Below are 21857 nucleotides of genomic sequence, written 5' to 3'. Positions count from 1 at the left end.
ACGACACCTGAGGTTGTCATCTGTTCTCTACTTGCTTGTGTACAAATGGATCAGTGTCCCTCATGTTGGCCTTTAGTCTAAGCCCTGCCCAACAATTACCTGGCAACAGCCAGGTGTGCCTGGCTCACTATAAAAGGGGCTGCTTACCCCCTCCTCTCCTCTCTCTTGCTCTCTTCTCCTCTCCTCTTGCTCCTTACCATCTTCCCAATCTTTCCCCATCCCCACTTCTCTCTCCGTGTGCTCATGGCTGACCTCCTTTCTTTCTACTCTGTCTCTCTCTGTGTGTCTCTCTCTGTCTCTGTCTTGCTATCTCTGTCTCTGTCTGTCTCTCTGTGTCTCTGTCTCTGTCTCTCTCTATGTCTCTGTCTCTCTCTGTCTCTGTCTTGCTATCTCTGTCTCTCTCTGTCTCTGTCTCTCTCTCTCTGTCTCTCACACACTCTTTCTTTCTGTCCTCCTTCAACTCCCCTCCCCATGCCCTAAATAAACTCTATTGTATACTATACTGTGGCTGATATCTCAGCATGGACCTGCAAAGGCACCCTCTTCCCCCACACCATACATCCACCAAACGTATCCTTGGCTCTACTCTTATCTTTTTATAAAACACAGCACCTCACACCTGCACAGACACATTATGTACACATGCACACAACAGGAAAAAGTGAGACATTCCATATTGTCCAGATACATGGACAAGAAAAGGAAAACATGTTGGTTTTGATTCATTTATAATATCTACCTCAATTGCCACTTGGAGCTGAACATTGTTAAGTGGTCGCCTAGGAATCCTAAAACAAGGATAGTGTTGAGGATGGGATTGGACTTTCTTGTCTCACCTTTTCCAAACACTTTGTGATTTTTTTTTTTTTTTTAAATCAGCCAAACAATTTCTACTCAGCGTTTGCTAATATCAAAACTAAGCAGTGTTCAACTCCAAATGACAATTGAGGTAGCTTGTGAACTCTGAACTTAACCTCACATTTCCTCAGAGGTGTAAGAATCAAGCAACGTCTGCAGAGATGGATAAGTACGCTTTGGGGACGGTTCATATGATTCTTGGGTAACTGTTTCACAACCTCAGAAAAGAAGTGGGGTTAAGAAGAGGAAACTAAAATGCAGTCCTCTGTTATGAAAATAACACAGCTACTTGTGGGAAAACCTGCACCCAGGGGCTAGAGATGGCTTAGCAGTGAAAGAGCACTTCCAGAGGATCCAGGCCAATTCCCAGCATCCATGTGGCAGCTCACGACTGTCTGTACACTCATTCCTCAGTGGCCTGATGCCATCTTCAAAATTTCAAGGTGCCAGGCATACACGTGGTACACAGATATACATGTAGGCAAAAACCCCGTACACAGAAAATAAAATTATAAATTAGCAACAACAAAAAAATTCCAACCCTGCATTCAGTGTACAAATGTCCAGGTTTTGTTCACATCTCCACAGGAAAATGACAGAACAGCGTAGTACCAGCATTAATCTGTCCTTCCATGTTTTACATTCTGGTTCCCATTGGGGGCCAACATAAGTAGCATCAGGATTCCTTAAACACATGATGGTTAATCTGATAACCAAGAAAGCTACAAAGTGATTAACGGGTGGGTAGCATACACAGTGTGGACACACTAAATGAGAGGCAGTTCATATTCTGAGCAGACTGCCACGGAGTAGAGCAGGAAGGATATCATGGTATTTTTTTATGCAACTCAGAACGGGACATAACTTGAAATTCGTGAATTGTTCACTTGGAGAATTTTCCACTTAATACTTCCTGGCTATAAGTCTGGGAGCAGTAGGGCTGATGATGGAGATCGGAAAGGGAAGGCAGTTCTAAGATCTCTTAACAGAGTCTTAAAATACTCAAATGCACTGACGAATACTTGCCAGATGAGGTTAAAAAAAAAGTAAGTGATAACTCTCGGGACTTACCAACACATCTTTCTGATGGCTTATGGCTTAGATATGAGGCTAAATGACAAGAGAAAGGAAACTGTGATAGCATCTTTATGACAGTTGGCAGGAATGGTAATTGACAGTACTGGGAAGCTTCCTCTAAGTATTTTATACAAATGACCTCATCTGGTCTGCAGAGCTCATTGGATAGAAGAAAACAGAGACGGGGGGGGGGGGGTGAGGTGGGGGGTTAAATGACATGTCTAATGTCACAGAGATAGGAAACAACAAAGCCAACACCTCAAGTTAGGCCCTGACTTTGAAACGGGACTTCTTAACCTTATCATTCCTAGGACTCGTGGGTGCAGGGGTAGCCTGGCCTTGTAGGATGCTTGCAGCAGCACCTCTGGCCTCTACCAACTAGATGCCAAAAGCATACCCACCCAGCCAGGTGTGTGTTTGTACACTGTCAAATACCCCAAGGGGAAGCAAGATTCATTGTCAGTTGAAAGCTACTATAATACTGCTTAGTTCTGCTAAGGACTCAGGAACAATCTAACTGGAAAATAAGCCCTAAAAATTATATATATATATATATATATCTCAATGCCGATCCACTTCAGTGGAACTGGCAGATGTAAACAAATCCAGTACAACCTAAAGACGTCCCAGGTTGCATAGCTGAAATAATAATCACATCTTAGAGAGAGGAAAGTCACCCTTGAATTGTACCCTGTACCTGCTGAACCACAGTGTACTACACTGGGGGCACTTTAAGGATCTTAGCCAATGAAAATTTGTGTAGAGATACAATAACCTAAATGATACAGGGTAGGGCACCAAGTCAAAGGAGAAGCTGCCAAAGGACTACGGGAAACCTAGATGGTTCATGACAGACAAAGATCGGCCCAGAAGGTCTTAGCCATTTGCTAGCTGGACTCAGACTACATGAATCCATCAATGGAGGCTTCCAATAGCAAAGCATAGACCTGTACTCTACCAGTGGAGAACGTTGCACTAAATGAGACAAGCTAGACTGGACAGCCCTTACCTGGTGAGGCCAAAATTAGAAGTCTACAGGTGACTTACAGGAGGAAAAACAGACCACTACCATCCCACTCCAGGAGATTGCTCCTGTGTAGGAATGAGAGTTGAGTGTCATTGCATCTTTTGATGGTTTTCAAGAAAAACTAGAGGATTACATTTACCTGTAACAGTCACTGATTTCTAAAAGGTGATGGTTCAGAGGTAAAGTTAAAGCAGTATAAATATGAGGACCCAAATACAGAACAGGATATGATGTCTGAGTGCTGGAAGGTGGAAGCAACAGGGTTTTGGAGACTGCCCAGCTGGCCAGTCTAGGTAAATAAGGGAGTGGAGAGTTGAGTGAGAGACCTGGCTCCCCCAAAATAAGGTATGTGTGACAGCAGAACATAGACAGCATTGACTTCTGGCTTCTACATATGCATGTACATGAGACATACTACTCACACATAAAAAATAATAAACAAGATTTATGGACAAAGGAGAGACTGTATGTAACCTTCCCTTTAAAGCTGCCCCATGAGCTCCCAATCCTATGGAAATATGGTGGATCTGTCCCAGGATCATTGTCACATCTAGCCACCAATTTGAATCAGCAGACTGACGAGTTCAGAATCAAACAGATATTGACTCATATCTAACGGGATCATGCATTTTGCTGTAACCCACAAGCCGTCATGAGAGCTGAAATTTCCATAGCACGCAATGCAAATAAGGAAGGGGCCCCTCTTCTTCTAAACTAGGAGATGGCATGCTTGTAAGTTGCACCTCGAAGTAAATGAGGAAGGAGAAGCAGGGGTTGCTTCACGTGGCAGTGAGCTGTCCTGCTGTGGGAAGGTCATGTAAACAACTTCAAAGCCCTCATCTCTAACTTAGTCAGCAATCAACCAGGGATGTGGCAGAGCCTCTGTGAGAGATAATGCTTCACTAAGGAAAAGCTATTCAGTGCTGGTCAGGGCCTCCCCGGGAATTCTGCTGCCCCATGGAGATTTCCATTCAACGGATATGTGTGCTCTTGGAATCTGCAAGAGCCCTATCCAGGACAAAGACCTGCCTGTCCCCTGAAAAGTTTTCCAACATTTCTTTCCAAACCCCAGTTTCAAATATTACATTTTTGTATTTGACTTGAGTATGTTCAGCTCTTAAGGTTAAATTTACTGTTGTTTTAACCTTCGTGTCATTACATTTCATCGTGGTTCTCCTAATGGTTTCTGATGTTCTAGAGAGGGTAACATGTATTGTGTTGTGTTGTGTTGTGTTGCCTTTGTTGGGGGTGTTGTGTGCACACCAGTGTGCACAGGTGAGTCTGTGTTTACAAATGATTACATAGGTTTTTGCATGTTTAGGTAGAGGCCAGAAGACAACTTCTGGTATTGTTTCTAGGGTGCTGACCCCCTGTTGTAGTGGAGGGGTAGGTGTTTTATCTTTTTGTTTTTCAAACAGGGTTCTCACTAGGACCTGGAACTCACCACACAGGCCAGACCAGCTAGCCAATGCACCCACAGATCGGGGGTTGTAAACTATATGTTGGTGTTATAGCCACACCCAGATCTTTCATGTAGGTTCTGAGGCTAAACTCAAGTTCTCACCCTCACAAGGCAAGTTATTTACCAACCTCAAAACTATTTTAGTGTCAAAATTAAATCCATTGAACAGAATAAAAGGAAAACCAAGACACTGGGGCTTATTAGATCAAAACCAAGCACACAGAATTAAAATTACACAATACTAGTAAACAATATTAGTAGTAAGACCTTACATACTCTCAGTAGAACATTCATAATATGTCTTAAAAGCACAATCATTAGCTTGTTTTTTTTCTTTTCTTTTCTTTTTTTTTTTAACAGAAGGCTAGAGGTAGCAATGGTAGATTCATTTTATAGGTGGAAAATTTGAGACAGAGAAACATTAAGTAACTTGTCATTCTACCTTCAAAAACTATTCTAAACCATCATATCGGTTCTCCACACTGCACCCAGAACAATGTCTCACTAAACAGAAGCCTATGATGTCACATCTCTGCTTAGAATACATGCAGCTTCTGGCTATCCTATTTGGAATAAAATCTGTATTCTTTGATTTGGCCAATGAGACTCTGGATGACCTGATCCCCGACTCCTTCCTCCTTCCTTATTGCACACAGCCCTCCTCTCCTTTACCTACTTCAGACACTCTGGCCTGCCATTGTTCCTTCTACACACTGTACCTGATCCCCACACACCTGGACACCAGGCTCCTCTGTGGTTTTATGTTTCAGTGGTCCCATCTCAAGAACTATTTTGTTTTCTTCAGAAAAATCTCTCCTCAAAACTGAGTCCAAAAGGCTGGAGAGACGGCTCCACATTTAGGAAGCCCTCACTCTTTTTGTAGAAGACTAGGGTTAAGTTTCCAGCAGCCACTCAGTAGGTCACACCGATCACTAAGTCTGGTTCTAGGGAACCTTCAAGAGTACCAGGCACACACAAGATGCACATACATGCATGCAGGCATGCATTTATACACAATGGAAATAAATAAATGTAAAAATGGAGGGATGAGTGGGAAGTTGGGCTCCTGCTATCTGCCTGAGACAGTTCTACACGCTTAAGCCCCCCTCCATAGCACTATATCACAGCTCTTGGCTTGTCTTCAAAACATTTACCACTGTCTGACTCATCCTAATCAGTCCTTTTTCTTTTGCTTATTTCTTGACTCCAGAATTCTTTGACACTAGAAAGTTTATCTAACTTACTGCTTCATACTCATGCCCTAGTACACAGCAGGATCTGTCTGTTTATCCATCTATCTATCTATCTATCTATCTATCTATCTATCTATCTATCTATCTCTATCTATCGATTTATCTATCTATATGTCCATTATCTATCTATCTATCTATCTGTCATCTATCAATCGCATCCATGGATAAATATCCATCCATCCATCCATCCATCCATCCATCCATCCTATCTACCTATTATCTGTTTCAGAGCTCGGGATCAAATCCAGCTTTCTTTGCACATATTACTCAAGCTCTCTACCACTGAGCTATACCCCAGTTCTCAGTTCTTTTTATCAAAACATGACCTTTTTTTATAACTCAAGTCAGCCTTAAACTCACTAGAAAGCCAACACTGGCCTTGAACATGTGAGATCCCCCTTTGTCAGTCTCCCCAGCACTGCAGATACAGGCCTGAACCACCACATCCAGCAACAAAGGTTTGACACGGATGAATGAAGGAATGAATGAACAAAGCTTTTGCTAGGAATAAGCTACAAATGAATGCAATGAGTATTCTTACAGTAATTTCTTCCCTTCTCAGCTACTAAGTTCACTTAAAAACAAAAACTCTACAAGTCCATGTGAATTTGTTGTTACTATATATATATAGAGAGAGAGAGAGAGAAAGAGAGAGAGAGAGGATACAATATAGAATACATAATATATAGAATACAGAATATAATAGATGATATATAATATAATATATGATATATAGCATATAACATATATATAATATATGATAATGATGTATAATGTATGATATATAATATATAATAATATATAATATAAGTTGGTTTTACTTATTAGTATGTTATATTTAATTATATTTAATATAATTATTATATCATATATAATATATAAGATATTTTTGTTTATATTATGTATTATGAAATATGATATATATTCTATATTATTAATATTGTATCATATTAATATTAATAGATTGTTATATGTCATATATTGTTATTATATTATGTATATTATAAAATTATTATAAACATTTACATCACATAATATATGTAATGTAATTATATATCATGTATAAATATTATACAATATAGTATATTTTATAATTATATATTATATAATATATTATGATATGTTATTTCTTTTCATGAAATTTATCACAGTAGTGGGGATTGCAGGCCACAGGTGGCTGACACGTGAGTAGAAGTAAGAGCCTTTCTTCTTCCCACGCCAGCATACCACAGACTTCCTCAAAATTCTGGAGCAACATAACTTAGAACCAAATGTTCCCTCATTCAACTTCTTTTTATCCAATACTTCCTCATCCAGGCTTTACTTGATAGAAATGGCTCTGTGCTTTTTAGGGTCAGTGGTCAGTCAGGCTCAGCTCGGCTCGTCATCTTGAATCATGAAAAACTGGCAGGCTTAAGATATAGTGCTGGGGACGGGGGCTGCTTGAGGGATGATTCTATGACTAAGAGCACTGAATGCTCTTCTAGAGGACCTAGGTCCAATTCCCAGAACCCACGTGACAGCTCACAGCCATCTGAAACTTCAATTCCAGGGAATACGGTGCTCTCTCCTGCCATTCTCAAGTACCAAACACACATGGTACAGACTTATAGGCAGCACCCAAAATATATAAAATGAACACACACACACACACACACACACACACACACACACACACACACACACACGGTTTGTAGCCTGTTGGCCTAGCACACCAGGGTTCATCCCTGGTGCCTCATAGAACAGGCAGAGTGCCTCAGGCCTGGGATCCCACAATCCAGGAGATAAAAAAACCGATGCCAGCAGCTCAGGGTTATTCTCAGCTATATAGCAAATCCCAGCTGTATAGGGCTGCATGTGACTTCTCTCGGGAGGACAAGAAAATAAGAACAAGAAAGTCCCCCTTGAAGAAGTCCTTCCCAAGGACCCCCATTCCAAGAACCCCACCAGCCCTTTGGTTAATGCTGTACTCTGAGACCATCTCAAAGAGGATGCTAAAATGTTTACAAACAGAATGGGGGGGGCGGTTTAGTTAGATCCCTAGGTGTTCTTTCTGACTAGTGAGCAGACTGGGAGGGAATGAAAGGCCAGCTGCCTGGCTGTGAGGGAATCCTGGACCAGCCCAGGATTCACAGGGGAACCCTCAGTTGCTTAATGAGTGGCTGAGACTCATTAAATTCCCTCTGCAGAAGCTCCCAGAAGCTCAGAAAGTAGAGCATTCAGTCTCAGGGTCACTGAGGTCAGTGCCAGCCTGGAATGATAGTCCATGGTACCACTTCAAGAAGGCATCAGTACAAGGTGAGGGACAGATTCGGTGTACAAATGCCTAGGGAAGGAAAATAACCCTCAACTCCCCATGGCAAGGAGATGAAGCTGGCATTCTCAGGATGCTAAATCAGTAAGTTTTCTCTTTTATATAAGGTGACTTAGGGTCCCCTTAGTAAGAAAAACCTGCCTGGATGCTGGCAGTTCTCCAGTACACTCCAGACCTTCTCTTTGTTTTGACTCCTGACCCAGGAGTTCAACTCCAAAAGTTGCTTGCCAGCCCTCCTTGCTTCAGGGAAAACACACACACACACATACACACACACACACACACACACACACACACACACACACACACACACACACACGTGCTCCTGTTCATATACCAGTCTCTCAGCCCAGCAATTTCATTCTGGTCAAGTATAATTTATGCATGTGTAAGTTGGTAACGTGTGCCGCCCAAATCAGATTGGTGCCTTTTAGAAGTGACAGCTCCGTGCGAGTAAGAGCCTACCTGCCTTCTTTGCTTCCTTCTCTCTCTCTTTCCTTCCTTCCTTCCTTCCTTCCTTCCTTCCTTCCTTCCTTCCTTCCTTCCTTCCACGACCTGGCAGTGATTTCCATGGGATAGAATGAAAGCCTCAAGAGGGCCATGTTCCGTTTTTGCTTTTTTTTTTTTTTTTTTTTTTCTTTGACTTGCTTGGCTTTATAAAACTCCAGCCTTAAAAGTGGAATAACCATCATTTCATCTGGCCAGCAGCCGATTGCCTCAAGAGCACTGCTTTATTTTATAATTCTGTTTGCAAACTTCTGAGATTGAGATCTGGGATATTCCTCGTAAGGAAGTGTGTGCGCTCCTCCCAGGATGAAATCTAAGAACAACACATTTCCCTGCTGCACTGGATTCAACCTGCCACCCCCCTCAAAATTCTGAACTCTTAGGAAGCAACCCATCATCTCCGCGCAACAATTCTGGAGCCCTGTTTCTGAGGACCTCCGAGGTGAGTCCTGAACCAAACGGGAGGACATTGTGGCCCCATCCCACCCTCCCTGCGGACCACTCTCCCACATCCCCGCAGCAGCCCAGTGACAGCTCCATAAGCCCACAGCTCAAGCCTTTCCCCGTCCTGGAGCTCCTTACCTGGTCACTTTGTTGACTCTCGGGTACCCGGAGCCCAGGGCGAAGCACTGCCACCAGAGCGAATCAGATCCTAGCACCGCAGGCTTCCGGACAGTCGTTTTCCCCCCAGAGGAAGAGTAACTCAGAGGTGGGTTGAGCATATGGACTCTCAAAATCTACCTTTTTAGGCTCGACCCTGCCTTCCTCGTGTTGCTGTGCAGGAGGTACTGGGAGGAGCTTGTGGCCCGGCCTCCTGACAGCTCCTAGCTGCTGCGACTCAGGCTCACACCAGCTCTAGCTCCAGGGCCAGCCACCGCTTGGACCTCCTCAACTGCCCATGCGTGGATCCTGACTGTGCTTGGGGGCGTGATGGGCTCCTAATTTCCTAGCCTGACACCGGATTCTCACCTGGTTCGCGACGAGCTGTGCCCACCCCCAAGCCTATCTTTCTAGCTCCATCCTGTTCTCAAAATCCGCTAAGTTCACAGAATCACTGCTCAGCGGTCGGTCGAGAATCTAAAAGGCTCTGCGCAGCTCGTATTTTGATACTTTGTGCCCAGAATCCCGCTTCACTCCTTGAGGAGAGACTGTGCTCCAGACTAGAAGGCCAGCCACTATCCGACTTTTCTTGCGGTGATGATTTTGAGGGACATAGTAATTGAAGAGTCCGTCTCATAGCTCAGTCTGACTAGGTTATTAATTGCTTGGTGTAAAGGCATTTCCACGCAAATACAAACAGTCCCTCCAAGGGGGTGAGAGTGGGGATGGCGACGTGAAAGCTTCAATCAATAGCGGAGCAGAAATTTGGAAGATTCTTGAGGGCTCCTTCTCTGAGGTATAAAAAGTGTAAACAACGGGGGCGGGGCGGCGGGGGATTGGAGACTCTATGGACCGAAGAACTGAGGAGAGATTTGGCATGCTAGGATGCATGCAAATATGCGGGGAGCTCCAGGGTTGCGGCTTTAACGAGTCATCGCTCTCACCCACGGTGTTGTGTGGTAATGTTGCAGTTACTCCTTCCTGCTCCCATGAGTAACCCTCCACCCAGGCTTCTTTTAGGAGCCCCAATATGAACTCTCTGGTTCGCCAAGTTAGACATTGGGGAATTGTTCTACGGGTCAGTCTGGGTTCCCTTTCTGGGTGCATTAACTTGTGTGTTATATCTTCCCACAAGGCTGTCACATGAACCCCGTTTTCTCCTCAAACCCGTCTTCTAATAATTTTTAAACATCTTCATCGAAAGCTATTTAGAAACTTTAGAGAAATTAGGTTGAAATTTTGATGTTGTTTTACGGTATTACACGTCTGATTCTTTTTGGTTAGGTGAAGTTTCACTTAGTCTCTATGAGTTTTTAAACAATGATTTTCTGCAGATGTGAGGGTGGAGAGAGAGTTGAGTATGGAGTAGTCATGAAGGTACGGAGAGGACCTCAAAGTTGGAACAAGACACCACAAGACCAAGTTCTCGGCACCGATTCATTTGCCCTAGAGTGAGACGAATGTGTGTGTGTGTGTGTGTGTGTGTGTGTGTGTGTGTGTAGACATGTATATCTACACACACACATATATATACATATACACACATATACATCATATACATCCACATATATACATATATACATACACACACACATATATATACATGTGTGTGTGTGTGTGTGTGAATGACAGAGTATAAGGAAGAAATGAAGAGAAATAAGGGAGAGAGGGGAGAAAGCGGCAAAGGAAAGTAGGAAGGGGGGTATGTGTCCCAGAGGGACAAATACCTCTAGATACAGAAGAGACAGATGTGGCCCAAAGGAAAATGGTGGTTTATAAAGGGAAAAGAGAAACTTAGATGAGGTGTTTCATTTTAATTGAGCATATTAATTAGGCGAGGCAAAAGGAGGCTTTTGATTGCTGAACTTTAATATTTTGATAGCTGAACCCTGGTAGTCAACCTCAGGAGGAAGAAGTGGCCAAATTAGGAACGGGGACCATGGTGGCTAGCTATTAAGGTGGCTAGCTTTATGAATGTAAAGAACAGTTTAGCATAAACTTTAAGAATGTAAGAACAGTTTAGCAAGACAAAGAGAAAGGGGGAGAAGGGCAAGGGCTGCCAGAGCCACCCCTTAGAATATGAACACAGTAACTGAGAACTACTTGTAGGATATTTGTAAAGACCTGCAGATACTGATCAGTGGTAGGACACTTGCATAAAGAACCAGCCTGACTCCACTTCAGTAAAGACAATCTAGGTTCATTCCTGTTTATGATTAAACTTGTTTCTCAAAGTCTGGACTATGCTATATCTGTAACTGTGATACTGAAACAGGAGCCACATTGTTATACATTGTTATTAAGACTTTTGCCTTAGAAAGCATGCCTTCTCAGATACTCTGACAACTCTCCTTCCACATGATATATCCTTGCACTTCTTTTTATTGCCTTCTTTTTAAGTCTATTATCCTGGAAGCTGTCTTGAGCCCTGAGTCCCCTGCTCTTCTGTCTAGGTACTAATAGCTAATTACCCCCATAATCGGGGCCTCAAAAACTGGTGAGGGTCTGCTCCCTGAATTCTCAATTTTGGGAGAGACAACTGACTGGCCAGTCTAAATAAAGTTTACTTTAATCAGAATGTTGCGGAAATGCTCTCCACCCCCACCCCAACCTCATCAGGTCTAGCATAACTTTAACTATAGATGTTTCCATAATGCCTGCTCCAGAAATGAACCATGCCTTTGTTTCAAAAAGTTGTTTACAACCATCTTGCAGCCCTACCTATGTTTCAAAAGGTCATATGACCACCTACGACAACCTTGTTATGACTGCCTGTTACGACTAATAGGTTTCTCCACCAACTCAATATGCCACTTCAAGGTGAATCAAAACTATAAAGGCAGGTTTATTGAGAGACAGTTTGCAGGCTGGTTCACAGATCTCACAGGAGGAGTTCAGTGGAGTTGAACACCTGGATTAAGGCAAAGGGGCTTTGTAGAGCTTGGACTAGGAGCTGGGATTATGCCCATACATGGTCAAAAACTGACCCCCTGGTCACTATTGTGTGGGTTGTCAGAAATGGAAGATGAGGGATGATGAGGTGTTAGACAGTTTTCTCCTTGATGGAAGGGATCAGGGTTTCCTGGCTTGTGCGGGCTTGTGCCCTGAGCCTTTCTCAGGGTAAGCTTTTAAGCACAAAACCCATGGTCTGAGTTGACATACTTCAGTTAGAAAAAACAGTAAGCCAGAGGCAGAGCTACTGAAGTCAAAAGTAAGGTCAGTACATTTAGAGACTTTCCCAGAATTATGGACTTGGATGGATTACTAGGCCTTTGTTTTCATTTCAGAAGGTGGTGCTGTCCACATGCTGGTTTTAAGGCCTGAATGGGATTTCCATCATGGCCTCAGTTGTATTAAGGTCTAGAGCCCTGTCACATTCTCCACGGGTCTTAGTGACTGAGTCAAACTGTTGACTCATCCTGCTTTAAGGAGGTGTAGTTGTTTCTAAGAACCATTAATTTTACTGAATGGATACACAATTGACCCATAGTTTAAGATACAGGGCTCCACCAGTAATTCATACAAAATGGAAATTAAAGGCCTAGCCAAGGCTGATAGCAGAGTAGTTAGCCTTGGGGTGACAAGAGACCAGAAACTGGTATTAATTATCTGGTTAACGGCTTTGTCTCTCTAAATTACTCCTGATCAATTAGCATGGAAACAACATTTTTTCCCCAAAGCCAGACATAGTTTCCTTTATGTCATGAGAAGCAAGTCTAAGCCTCTCTAATTTTGTAGGACCAATCCTTCAAGGGCTCTAACTTGTTTTGATTCCTTTAGGTTCTCATCAGCCTAGTTAAACCATTAGTATATGCCCAGCAAGTAGTCTCAGGGACTTAGTGATATTACTATTATCCAGATGAATTAACCCTTAAGGCAGAAGAGCAGGCATTAGAATAAGGGGAAGTGTATAGGTCAAAGGCTTTGAATATTAGACAAGTTTTCAGCCTTGTAAGTCCTCTAATGTTAATTTTGACGGCCTCCAATCACAACAGGGTCTATAGCTGGCAGAAGTCTCTTAGTGTCTCTTCTATAAGCCCAATTCCGTCGACAAATATTTAACAATTTGATATAATATTACAGATATTTTCCCAGATAAATGCAGTGACTTATCTGCACAGAGCAGCTGGATGGTGGTGGCACACACCTTTAATCCCAGCACTCAGAAGGCAGAGGCAGGAGGGTCCCTGTGAGTCCAAAGCCAGCCTGGTCTACAAAACTAGTTTCGGGACAGCCAGAGCTACACAGAGAAACCCTGTCTTGAAACCAAACACACACACACACACAGAGAGAGAGAGAGAGAGAGAGAGAGAGAGAGAGAAAACAGATAAACATGGGCTTGCATTCAGCTCAGGGAGTTTACCTCAAGGCCTTGGGCAAACTAGACAGTCGCTAAATGCCCCTAATCTACAAACTGAAAATAATAGCAGCTCCTGCATGAAATGTTTTCCTCTAGAATTAAAAGGGATAATCCAGCCAAGCATGAATGTGTACACCTAATCCCAGTAGTTGGACTGCGGATATAGAAGGATCAAGGGTTCGAGACCAACTTTGGATACAAGGCAAGGCCAGTCTGGGTCGTCTGAATGAAACTCTGTCTCAGTAAACAAATAAATACAGAGATAAACAGAACAATGTGTATAAATGCTTTGAATAATATTTGGAAAGCAAAGTGAGCACGTGATGGATGTTAGCTACTTAGACATATGTAAGGTATGCATATTCAAAAAATATATAGGAGAGTTAATTCATAGATAAGTAAATGAGAGATTCTGATGTTGTAGGTGGGTTAGGAGAATGTTCACTGGGGCAGAATGACAGGAGCAGCTAATAGAATGACAGGTAAGAACCTGGAACCTGAGGTCCATGAATTGAAAGGTGAAGCAATCCCAGGGGATGAGAACTCCAGAATGGTAACTCATCTGGGTTTCTAAATTAACAACGAGGAATCTCCTACTCAACGTTTTAGCCAGGGCCAAGGTTGGTTATCCAGTACTCCCACTGGCTTTCGTATCTTACTGATGGTAACTCAACACCTTCTGTGGATTTCATTTTCTCCATTCACTTAGGGGATCCAGAACTGTGATCATCAAAACCCATTTGTATGCTTTCTGTAAGGGGCTGTGTGCATAGACTGCAGAACTGTTCTCTGAGGTATAACCTTGAGAAACCGCCCTGCAGATACAATACAGATGTTTCCTGTCAAGTATCCTGTCAAGTCCAAGGCTCCTGGGTGTCTCAGTGTTATTGTGACTGAGTCACCAGCTTCACCTACTTGTGTAGTATCTGATTATCTACTTGAGTCATTTGATTGTCTAGTTGCGAGTTATTTGATTCTACATTTAGGATGTCATTCATTTACTCTGTCATGCTAATTAAGATCTCAAAAACTACACCCTTGATATTCTCAAAATACTTGCTGGTATGAATTGTACATGCTCATGGGAAATAGTATTTATTGCCAAGTCAATGTAGAGTAAGATTTTCTCATTACTCTATGCATGTAAACAAGTATTATTGTAAACATTAAAGTTGTTTATTGCATTTATACTGTACTGTTTTTGTTTAGGAGTATGGCACTGTTGTCCTTCCAAGCCAGTGTAACTACATCTACAATATCAGTTTCAAAGACTATAGATTTCTCCCTTGTTAGTGAAAACTTGGGTTGTTTATAGTGTTTACATTTTTGAAATGGCACTTCAGTGAACATCCTTGCAACTGAGTCTTCGTGCATATTTATAGTTCTTTCTTCATTATAAATACCTAGGAATGAATTTTATGAGGCAGAATGTGTGGATTATTTTCATCTATTTCTCCTTCATCCATGGGTGTCCTGATTGAACCCAGAATAGACTTTGTTTTGTGGAGAAGTTACTTCTCCAAAAAAAAAAAAAAAAAAAAAAAAAAAAAGAGTGTACTGAGACATCTATACAGATTCGACTTCCTCATTCTGAAACCCTCAATGTTTCCCACTACACACTGGGAGAAATACAGTCTAGTCATGCTGATGTGGCAGACATGTCCTTGCAGCATCTGGCCTCAGTCCCCTCCTCCTGGCAGTTTTCCATAGTCAGCTCAGCTTACATTCAGCCCCTCCAGATTTCATGCCACTGGGCATCTCCTTTGCTGGGAGGAGTTGGCTGGAAGCCATGCGGATTAGCTGATGAGTGTTAATAAAGGGGCTGCTGATAAAAGGAGAGACAGAATTCAGGGAGCACAGCGGACAGAGCATGGGACATTGTTCTTCACCTAGCAGCGCTGAGAGCTCTGGTCAGCCATGCTGCAGCTGAAGGAGCAAGTGCAGAAAACAAGGGCTGGGACTTGGCCAGCATTGCTCTACAGAGAAGCCATCTGCCAGGGCTGTGACCTTCACAGGCAGGTTGGCAGGCCTCCCCAGGGAGTCAGTGTTCTAACCCCATTCTTCATCTCCCCTCCCAATCCAGCTGAAAGTTGCTGGCATAAGAGTTTATGGTTGGTATCCAGATAGGTCGGCCTTTATGGGACGGAATGATGGGGGGTGGATATAATGAGACAAATGACACTTCCAGCTGATTCCAAAAAGCACTTTGTATATTCTCAAGCCATTTGACCTAGTCAGAAGTACATTAGTTTTTTTTGTTTTGTTTTTGGGTTTTTTTTGTTTGTTTGTTTGTTTCTTTTTTTTTCAATGTCTTGCTTCCTCAAATATATTAACACCCCCATCAGGAGAGATCTGAATTTCTTCACATGCATTATGAGAGTTCAGTGTAAATTTCTCTCAAAGGGATTTCCTAGGGCTAAAATGATTGTTTAGTTGGTAAAGTGCTTGCTTTACAAGCATTAGAATCTGAGTTCAATTCCCTAGGACCCACACAACAACAACAACAACAACTTGAAGAAACAAACAGAGCCATGGTGATGGGAGAGGATTCCTGCTTGGGGGGGGGGGGAGACAGAGACAGGTGGATCTCCAGGAATTTGCTGCTGAGTCAGCACAGCCTTTGATATAGCTCTGGGGCAGCTCGGAGTGTTTAGAGCCTTGTCTCAAAACACAAGGTTGGAGGTATCTGAAGAACCACAGCTGAAGTACAAGACACAACACACACACACATACGCACATACGCACATACGCACATACGCACACACGCATGCACTCACACACATACACAAACTAAGGCCTTCCATTTATTCAGAAGACATACTAGAACAGATAACTGCCTCAATACAGGCAAATAGAAGTATGAGATAACCAAGATGGTTATCCACAATCATCTATAAACAGGTTGTGTATATCCCACTCAGGTTACACACCATCCAATTTAGGACAATGGAGAACCATGGCTGTATTTCTCCAGATGCTCCCTCCTAGAAAGTAAAGTCTTAATTTAAGAAATTTAAGAAATGTGACCCTATGGATCTCCCAACTTTCCTGAGCAAGATGTCAGAGCATGCAGATCCCGCTTAAGGTAACTGGCACAAGGCTGAAATCCTAGCTCTGGCATAGGCCCTTCTCAAGTCTAAGTGAACCAAGGTCCTACTACCCAGAAGGCTTTGCAAAGGTTCCAAGCTTTAGGGGTCTGCAAAGGGAAGATGAGTTTCAGCTCATTAGCTCAAGATGTGGGAACCTTGGAGGCCCCTTGAGATCAGGGTTCTGACAATGTTGCTGCCAAGCATTGAGTGTGGTCAGCTGTCTGACTACTGTGAAGAGGTCACAGAGAGAGGTGACTTGAATGTGCCTACACCCTCTGGGCCTCAGATTCTTTGTGTGTAGACTCCCTATATTTCAGGTTTGGAGCCAAGGGTTATGAAGCAACCTTTAAGGAAAAAAAAAAGATGCCTAATACATAAAGGCATCCATGGAATAATAGAGTCCCCACGCACACATTCCATTCCCTTTGTGCAGGTCTAAGGGCAGCCTGTCTCACTGATATGTATATCCTTCTATTCAAATCGCTTTCAAAAGAGGCTATTTCTTTTGAAGTCAAAACTACATCATTTTCTAGGCAGAAAGTCTCAACTTCAATAACTGTAAGGGTCTGAAAATCACCAAAGGAAGACCCCAGACTCACATAGTATGCAAAAAACAAAGAGCATTTATCCTGCAGAAACAATGGTTGACTAGCGTGCTGGGGTCAACCATTTTTTGAAATGGTGATCCAAGACAAAGGTATGCAGGACTTCTTATAGGGAGCCAGGGGAACTCTCTAGAAGAATCAGGAAATTTCAAATTTCATTGGTGGGTTCTAGGGGGTCACAGGTGGTCAGTGGTCTGCATTCCTACGTCATGAACATTAATCATAGGATGAGATGGGCTGCCCAGCAGAGATGGCCCATTCTGAGATAAGGCGTTTCCCCATTTTGTGGTTATCACCAGGCTGTTCTTTGGAAGGGGAGTTTATGATCTTGTTCTGGATTTTATGGTCTGTTCCTGGAGCTGGTGCCTATGACATAGTTTCTGGGACTTATGGTCTGTTCCTGGAGCTGGTGCCTATGGCCTTCTTTTTGAAATCAGGCCTGGTTCTTAAATGGAGACAAATGGGGTTTACGTTGTCATTTCATAACTTTTCCATGTGAGTTTGTAGAGAGAATCTCTGTATGGAAGCATCATCTACCAATAAAAAGCTGATTGACCAATGAGCTGAGGCAGGAAGTAGGAGGCGGGAATTCCGGTAGGGAGAGAGGACTCTGGGCTATAAAAATCACCCCATACTCTGAGGAGACAGACACTTGAAATTGAGAAGAAGAGAAAAACCATGTGGCCCTCATAGAATAGAATAAATGGGTTAATTAGGTTGTGAGCTAGTCAAGGAACAACCTCAAGCATAAGGCCAAGGCATTTATTCATATATAACTAAGCTTCAGAACTGGAAACTGGGGTGTCTCAGAGTCATCACTTTGGGAACTGGGGTACAGGTAGAAAAGCCCGCAGTTATATGACTTTAATTTAGCCCTTCAGGAGGCAATGCATGATTGCAGAGAAAAGCATGGATACCACAACCAAAATCAACAGAGCTTTCTAAATACCAGCAAGTGTCTTCTTATTCTGTGCCTCAGGTAATCAACTTTATTGCAGTATTTTTCTTTGAAGCAAAAGCAGTAGGTTCAGCAAGCTGTAAGTCTCTATTGTTCTCTAAGCTCAGCAACCTAGCCAGGTGCCTGCAAACTCTCAGCCTTTGTGGTTAGAGGTGCCAGACATTGAGTCCTGAGAAACAAACCTATAAAAGCATTTTTTATTCCTCAAGAGGCATTATGCAGTGTTTGTACCATGTGACTTAACATACATTGAGCTGTTTCCTGATTGTGTTTCTCTGTGGCTATGTCTTAAAATATGGGTTTGTTCTCCTCATACACTCCCCAAAAGGAAGGTCCTGAGAGCTTACTCTTTTTCCAATATGCCATACCATCCTAATTCCTTCCATGTGTGTTCCAGTGTATGGCAGAGGGAGATCAAGCCAGTCTGGCTTCTTAACAGAACCTGCTTCTCATGGGACATACCAGATCTTGCTATTAATCCTGTAAGTCCCATACCCAGGGAATCAATCATGGGCACTATGCTGTACCTATTAACTGAACTCTTCTCAACTACCAAGGCCTCAGACCCTGGGTCTGGACTGATTGTTTCTCTAGATCATGTGTTTTCATCCTTGGCACTAGATGTCAGGGCCTAAGAACTTCTGGAACCATAAACCTTTAACTTCTCTATTTTTGGTGCAAACAGGGGGACACGATCGGGCTTCTTGTGTAGGAGCAGGCAGAATTAATAACCTATATGGTTCCACAGTGGCAGAGATTGTTCTCCGAAGGATTATTTTGTTCAGAGAGACTGCAATTGTATACATTAACATTCTCTACATAATTTCCCAGAGGGAAGAACCTAAGGAAACTCCCATAATGCATAGTGAAAAATCATCAAGAGTGGAAATTAAAAGATGCTGGAGAATCTGTGGTGTCAATGTGCTGCAATTTTTTCAAACAGCAGTGGTCGCCATGTGGTCCACACCTTCCTTCCTTCCTTCTTTCCTTCCTTCCTTCCTTCCTTCCTTCCTTCCTTCCTTCCTTCCTTTCTTCCCTCCTTTTTTAAGACAAGGTTTTCTGTATCCCATTATCCCATATTTAAACTGATAGTGTAGCCAAGGATGATTCTGCTCCTCTTAGCTCTACCTCCCAAGTACTAGAATTACAGGAATGCACCACCATTTCAGGTTTTATGCCATGCTGTAAATGGAGCCTAGAGCTACAAGCACACTAGACAAGCACTCTTGTCAGTGAGTCAGCTCCCCAGCTCTAGGCTTTAAATTTTTGGCATTCATATAGCTGATCACTGGAAAACATCTATCACAGAATCCTGTTATCCTCAGCATAGTCTGCGACTCGTAATAAATAAATATTTTATGTTATCATGACTGTTAGTTTTATTTATTTGTATGTGGCCTTGTGCATTATTTATGTCATTTTTTCCATCTTGTTATTTCAATATATGACATTATGTTGAAGCTTTTGGGAGTCAATTTTTTTTTTAATGTGGTGTAAGAAGCTCACTACTAAACGAAATCCTGGGGCCTCTCCCTTTTGTTGACCTTGCCCTCTGACCAACTGATGACAGGGGAGAGGTTTGACCTTAGAAATGTTTTTATCAGGGGAGATAAACACGTAGGAGGTGACAGGCCATCCGACTCTTGCAGTTTGCGGATGGAAGCTCCCAAGTGTTCCTTCCACTGCCTAGCTCTTATCATAGTTCCTCTGTACCTTATCAGGAGGACCTCTGCCCTTGAACCCTGTGTCACCCCATGCACAATGGCTCTAAGTAAGTGTTTATTCAGAGAAGTCAAGCTGAACTGGAGCCATGGGAAGCTTGGGAAGAGCAGTAGAACAGGAGCACTGGAGTTTGGAAATCAGCCTCTCAGACACATTATTTCCAGCTTGTAATAGACACCCACTAAACACTAATACTAAACATAACCAATCCTATTCCTTCCAACTACGCTCTTCTCCCTTGGTTTTTGTCAAGTTATATCCTCCCTGGCAATGGTCTATCTATCTTGGTAATTCTTTCTCTGCTACCAGAGTTCCAAGAATCTCTGGAGAGCCTCAGGCTGGTGATAAAGCCTTCCCTGTACAATGGTCAGTCTTAGTTTATCTTATGTATTCTTTATATTTTTACATATTACCCACATGTTTGTGATTTTGACTACATAACTTGATCCCCAGAGTCTCAGGACTTTGAACTGCTCCTCGATATTTACTGCTATACCGTCTCCTCAGACTTAAATCAAAACCTCAGAATTCATCTGGACTCTTCATTCATCCCAAGCTGGTCCTGCTGTAGTCATCCCCAGACCACAATGTCCTCATGTAAGCAGGAGAAGTCAGCCTCGATTCTCCCTTCCCCTGACTACTCATGTCTGAGCCATTGACGGCTGACGTCATATTCATTCTAAATAAATCTAGTTTCAATACTTCATCACTCCCCATGACTCCTGTAACTCTCATTCACCAACTCACCGTCCTTTCTTGTCTAGACTTCTGCAGCGGATGTCTCCAAGTGTGTATGCTTGCTGTCTCCTCTCCCTTGCCTCCATTCTCCAGTTAGCTGCCAGTCATCTTTGAAGGAAAGACAATTGCATCATCTCATCTCACCCAGTATGTGAAAACTTTCAGCAGCTACTCTTTGTTTTGAGGGTTAAAAGAAAAAAAAATCCAAATTCCTGACAAGGTCTTTGAGCAGTAACTTCCACTACACTTCTGCTCACTCCATGCTCCACAAACAATCACATCCTCCTCCTCCTTATTTTTTACACAAGCTAAGCTGTGTCCTTCTCAGTGTGGACCACCATCCCCAGCTCCTCAGCCACCTTAGTTCTTCACATTTGCCACATCCCACATGTCTATTGGTCAAGGCTCTTTGGAGGATCAGAATGGATGCAGTGCAGAAGAAGGGATTCACTGGCTGGCTCCTATGGTCAGGGTCAGAGTAGTTCTGCAATGGCTGTTTGTCAGTTGCAGAGCTAGAGAAATCACTAGGTGTTTGGTCCAAGATCTTGGAAGCTTCTGGACAAGAGGGACAATGATGCGGCTCTGATTGGAGGATAAAGGCTTAGAAATCCTCTGGAGAGTCATTGGTGAGAGTCTGTCTTCAAATGCTGGTGAATCTGGAGACAAATGGCCTGGCGTTATGGAGGATTCAGAACAGTGTACGTGCTCACAGAGAGGCTGGCAAATTCATGCACTAGACGTAGGTGTGACCCGTGTCAACTTTCCTCCTGCTTTTCAATCCTTCCAAGATTCTATCTAGCCTATTTGATAGCTCCATACTTGGCAATAGTCTTACCCTTTTTTTTGGCTGACTGACCCCTATGCTCTCTGGAGTCGCTGTCAGTGAAACAGCTGAAGTGGTTTGTATCAGTCAGGTTTTCGTTGCTCAGATAAAATGCTTGAGGAAAGCAACTTAAAGGAGGAAATATGTTTTGGCTCGCATGTAGAGGTTTGAGCCATGATCAGCTGCATTGTTGTTATGAGAGCCTTTGGTGAAGCCTAACATGGTAAGAGGCTGGGGCAGAAAGTGTGGTTGGAGCAAAGCTGCTTCCCTTTGGCTGTCTGGCAGCAGAGAGAACAAGAGAAGATGTTGGGGTCAACAAAGGTACATTTCATTCCTTGCGATGTTCTTTACCTAACTGGGCTACAGTTATTCTTTTCTGCTATATTCCAACAATGTTATCAAAGCCTGAATCTAGGGCCTAGAAAGACGATTCAGTAAAATAGGTGCTCAACAAGGGAGAGAAG

The 21857-nt window shown here is 42.9% G+C and overlaps 2 protein-coding genes across 2 annotated transcripts in view; one reads left to right on the top strand and one right to left on the bottom strand.

Moving 5' to 3' along the window:
• Pla2g7 (phospholipase A2 group VII) overlaps positions 1–9551 on the bottom strand; it is a 40325-nt gene extending 30774 nt beyond the window's left edge. Inside the window, exon 1 of the mRNA XM_034521894.2 lies at positions 9081–9551. Coding sequence (XP_034377785.1) covers positions 9081–9220 — 140 coding nt within the window. The 5' untranslated portion in view covers positions 9221–9551. The remainder of the gene's footprint in view (positions 1–9080) is intronic.
• Positions 9552–9757: 206 nt separating this feature from the next.
• Positions 9758–21857, top strand: part of Ankrd66 (ankyrin repeat domain 66) — a 28494-nt gene continuing 16394 nt past the window's right edge. Inside the window, exon 1 of the mRNA XM_034521896.2 lies at positions 9758–9894. The gene's annotated coding sequence lies outside the window, so the exon portion shown is untranslated. The remainder of the gene's footprint in view (positions 9895–21857) is intronic.

Source organism: Arvicanthis niloticus, chromosome 17 (assembly GCF_011762505.2).
Source record: "Arvicanthis niloticus isolate mArvNil1 chromosome 17, mArvNil1.pat.X, whole genome shotgun sequence".
In the NCBI taxonomy this organism is placed as follows: Eukaryota; Metazoa; Chordata; class Mammalia; order Rodentia; family Muridae; genus Arvicanthis; species Arvicanthis niloticus.
Note: the sequence above shows the minus strand (reverse complement) of the source record. Positions and strands in the feature narration are given on the sequence as shown.